Below are 5000 nucleotides of genomic sequence, written 5' to 3' on the forward strand. Positions count from 1 at the left end.
GTATCCAAGTAATGTCCCCTTATGTTTGACAAATCCCTATTCAACCAAATATTCCCGACACCCCTCACACACACTGGGTCTCCGTCTTGGGAGGAATATCATGTGATTTGTTTCTTTCCAAGGATCAATCGATTCGGCAAACAGAAATATCGAGTCCTTTCATTATCACTGCATAATGGAATCAGGCTTTGGAAAACTACATCGTCATTGCATTCATTTTCGTCTTTTATATATTTGAATTCTTTTTTTTTCTCATCCTTTTCCGTTCTCTTTATGTTTTTTGTTGCTTAGATTTCTTCTCTTTTGCCTTTTTCTTCTTCTTTTTGAACTCACTATGAGTCTTCACACAAACCATCATCAACGATGTTCTTTGAGAACAGCTTGTGGTGTTCCCTGAAGTCTGAGTGATTCCCCTGATTCCTGTGTTTTTGCAAATAGTTTCAGGTTATCCATATACATTAGGTGGTTCATTCTTTATTATTATTTTTTTGTTATTCTTTTTACTATTATTCTTTTTATTATTAATATTAAGATTATTATTATTACTATTCTTTTATTATTATTATTATTATTATTTTTATTATTATTATTATTATTATTATTATTATTTAAAGTTTTAAAAGAGGCGTTTGTCATTGATTTGTCATTAATAATAAGTGGTATTTCCTGGGGTCTGAGTAACAGCATGTTTTCCCAAATCTCTATTATTCAACGATGTCGATGCTCATTTCAAATGAGCTTGCATTATTGAAAAATACAATTAATTTCTCGTTGACAACAGCCGTCGATCTTTCCTGATGTTTGGGTTTAAAAAATTCTGGACCTTTCTAATGCTAATCTGCTTAGTGCTCTCTTACGTCGGTCTCTTTATCGTCCTTGTATCTTCTCTTCTCTCGTATCGTATTAATGTTACACCGTCGTAATACCAAAGAAACAGAGAAAAGAAAAACACTCTTTTTTTTTTCAGTCCTAAACAAAAGCCTTTATAACTGGTATTTCCAACAACGCAGCTTTTCTAAATATTGTCTTCCGTTTTCATGCTTTCTAGCTGTCTATAATATGGTTGTCTTCAAGTCCTACGTGAACAAGTTTCTGATGAGCCGTTCCACTTAAGTTAACAAATTTACCGAACTTCCATTACTATCGATTACTATATTGTCCTTTTGACTACTGCACACTTTTTAACCCTTATCCTTGAGTGGCTCATCGGCCTTGATAAGTGGTGACGCCTATGTAAAAAAAAATATTTTAACAGTTCATTTGAGCTTCTCCGCCCACGTGTAACTTTTCGTCCTTGCTGCGACGTCAACCACACCTCAAACACGTGCTTCTCTGAATACCCAATGCTTTTTCTCGGTCTTTCGCACGTGTCTTTTTATTGTCTCTACTGAGATGTCATATCTCTCAGCCGGCTTGGTTATTTGCATGTATTATTTGCTGCCGTTACTGCTAACAGTTCGAGCGACCTTGTTATATTAATCACGCTGATGCCATTTTATTTTGTATCTTTTGGTATATTTTATTTCGTATTTTACTTGGAGGGGTAGTTGATGGAATTTCTGCTCTTAATAAGCGTTGTGTTCTTTCTATTTGCTCATTTAATCACTAGATCTTACATCAGTATAGTATTAAATTACCTGTGCTTTTCCTTTCTATTGCTTTTTGCTTATTTTTCATTCCCGCTGTACGGCGTTATTGTCATACATGTAACTAGACAGCTTACCTGCCTGCTTTGATCCGTGGGGACATTATTACTAAAACTAGGAGCCAAAATATATATCAGATTGATTTGGGATGCAGCCATGATGATGATGACACGGCTGCCAACAAAGTTCGTTATCCAATACAACAATATCTCATTTAGTCGTTTCGCTCTATAACAGTTATCTACTACTCTTCCAGTATCGAATTCCATTCTATAAAATATAAGAATAAAATAAACGTTAAAACTTACATTCTGAAGGAAAGTCCTGTTGCCGAAAAGACGGTCTTTGCCGTAGTTTGGCATCGAATTCAAGAAGGAGTCATTCGGTGAGAACGCCGTGAAGTACGTGTCTGTGCTGTTATGATTAAACATGTCTGGCAGAACAACAGCAGCTTCATTGATCGACCTAGAAAAATAAATGAAGAAATAGATTATTTACAAATAGCAGAGTTCAGACTTTATGTTACTACTAGCAGGTCGGCCGCCCGGCGTTGCCCGGTCGTGGAAAAAACGCTTAAGTATTTTATTTTGATTAATGAAGATTTTGTATTTATTATTATACTAGCCTGGGTGCCCGGCGTTGCCCGGGTGTTTGGAGGTGTGTGTTGAGCACAAAAAAATGCGTTAGTAGGCAAGCTGGTTCAAACCCGTACCGCCTCCCTCCCGCCAGTTGATCATTAAATTTCGGAGACGTTTGTGCATCCTAAACAAGTTCTTGCTGAACTGACCCCCCTAAGTAATCCAAATTACAAAATCCCAACTACTTATGTTAACTCCGCTGTAATCACATTGACTAATGTATACCCATTAACCGTTATCCTCGAGTTGCCTCCGGGCCTTGATAAATGGTGATTCCTGTGTGAGAAAAATAATCATCAATCTTTGGCCGTATTTGACTCTTATACAAATAGAGAATTGCGTAAACAAGTATTTCCATCCCCCTCTTATCTCTCTCCAATTTTCTCTCCCTCTATTTTCTCTCCAGTCGAATGTACGTCAAGCGCTTACTAAAAGAAGAGGCATAACAGTAGTAGTGTCAATGTTTATGCAATAGAAAGTCTAACCTTCCTGTCCGTTGTTATAGAGCATAGTGTCATCAGCAAATATCCCCATCTTGGAGACAGTGAGATCGTTTATGAATATCAGGAATAAAAATGGTCTGAGGATTGACCTTTCTGGCATTTATATCATATTGTTCAGATGTACCACCATCAAGGACAGCCTGGATTTTTCTATTATCTAAGAAGGATTTGATTATGTTAATTATGCGTCCAGTAATACCATATTATTTAATTTTGATGAAAAGACCAACATGCCAAACCTTGTCAAAGGCCTTCGTTTTTTTTTCTCTCTTTTTTTTTTTTTAAATAAAAAGAAAATGTTCCTTTTTTTTTTTTTTTTCGTTTCAGTAAGTTTTACTCTTCCGGCTATTGTCATAGATTATTCTTCTGCAGTTGGGAATTTCTACCTATAATTCTGTACTCTATGGCAGGAACTGAAAATCATACACACTATCTTGATTTTGGTAGAGATCACTTATGGTACCCCCTCGTCACGGTTCCAAATAGAAGCCCCTTACATCAACGTGGCAATATGTGTTGTTTGGGATTAAGAATAATAAAAAAGAGTTTCTTGTTTATGTGAAATCTGCAAAATCGCGCTACGTCACAAGTCTGTAGTTCACAAGTTCACTTTATATTCCACAAGCTTCACCTTTCTATCCATGTTTACGTCTACGTATGTTTTATTTCTTGGTGGAACTGAAACACGTGTTTCCATTGAATACGGTTATAAAATGCCGAAAGGGAAGTAAATCGGATATGTATTGGAAAGTAAGAATTCGCAATGTTGTAAAGCGATATCACGACTTATCTAAACAGCTTAAAGGCTTGGATTAAAACGTGACGGTCTGAGACAAAAGATAAGAAGAATTGGCGGGAACAGTGCCATATTAATCAATCATTACAGTAGCAAATAGAAGCTGAATATTAGTTCATTATTAATCTCATATATATATATATATATATATATATATATATATGTGTGTGTGTGCGTGTGTGTGTGTGTGTGTGTGTGTATGTATCTGTGTGTATGGGTGTGTGTGTGTCTAAATATATATACATTCCGGAATGTAGGAGATGATATAATTATTTCCACAGTCAAGCAATGTCGCAGCTCACAAGTTATATATATATATATATATATATATATATATATATATATATGAAAGTTAACATAGCTATATTCTCCCTCTCTCTTTCTCTCTCTCTCTATATATATATATCTCTCTATATATAAACGATCATATAGCTATATTCGATATATATATATATAAACATGAATGATAACATAGCTATATTCTATATACGCACACACACACATATGTATATATATATATACATGAATTATAACAAAGCTATATTCTATACACACATACATATATATGTATATATATATATACATATATAAATATATATATGAACTATAATATAGCTATATTCTAAGACCCAAACTTTTGTTTAACATAGCAACCACTTCTTCCAACATATAAAATCTTCAGTGTATTTTGCAGCCATGTTTCATTTACGTAGAACAATCAACATTTTTATGTAAATATTACTTTTTTCTTAAGTATCCTTATCGAGAAAAACAAGGATCACATTACAATGTTTGAAATGAAGCATATAGGCTATACATCACGTATTTGTTTCGATTGTCCTCTTTCACGACACAACCATGTTGACACACCGGTTCTCGCTAGATCACCAAAGTTAAGCAACGGTGAGCCTTGCATGGAGTATTGTTTCCACATCTGGGCTGGTGCATCTGCCACTAATTACTCGCTCCTGCACAGGGTTCAAAAAAGAGTTTTCAACTTGGTAGGTCCTGAACTGTCAACTAAACTCTTACCTCTGTCCCATCGCCGAAACGTTACATCCTTGTGCCTTTTTTTTACAAGTATTTCAACGGCAAAAGCTCTGACTGACTTTGAGCACTAGTACCCCCCTCGACGATAATATTCCCGACAAACCCCAAAAGCAGCAAAATCTCACCCCTACACTATATAGATCCTCAGATAACGTAAAGCCTTTTACTTGATCGCCTTTTCCATTCGAACTGCTAAACTTTGGAATTCCTTCCCGGACTCTTGCTTCCCTGATTTTACTGACATGCAGAAATTCACGTGTAATATAAATAGATATTTCGCTGCAAAACTTTATAAATAGTACTCCTGGCAATCTGATCCCATAAAATAGCATCTCATGAATAACTGACCCTGTGCCTTGTTTGGGTG

The 5000-nt window shown here is 35.5% G+C and overlaps 1 protein-coding gene across 1 annotated transcript in view; it reads right to left on the reverse strand.

Annotated features, from left to right (window-relative positions):
• The window catches only part of LOC145274794 (uncharacterized), a 107040-nt gene that overhangs the window by 804 nt on the left and 101236 nt on the right, over positions 1-5000 (reverse strand). Inside the window, exon 2 of the mRNA XM_080127482.1 lies at positions 1-2111. This exon is cut by the window's left edge and continues 804 nt beyond it. Coding sequence (XP_079983608.1) covers positions 1667-2111 — 445 coding nt within the window. The 3' untranslated portion in view covers positions 1-1666. The remainder of the gene's footprint in view (positions 2112-5000) is intronic.

Source organism: Euprymna scolopes, unplaced genomic scaffold, assembly GCF_053919585.1.
Source record: "Euprymna scolopes isolate OS-2025 unplaced genomic scaffold, ASM5391958v1 sca45, whole genome shotgun sequence".
Taxonomy (NCBI): domain Eukaryota; kingdom Metazoa; phylum Mollusca; class Cephalopoda; order Sepiida; family Sepiolidae; genus Euprymna; species Euprymna scolopes.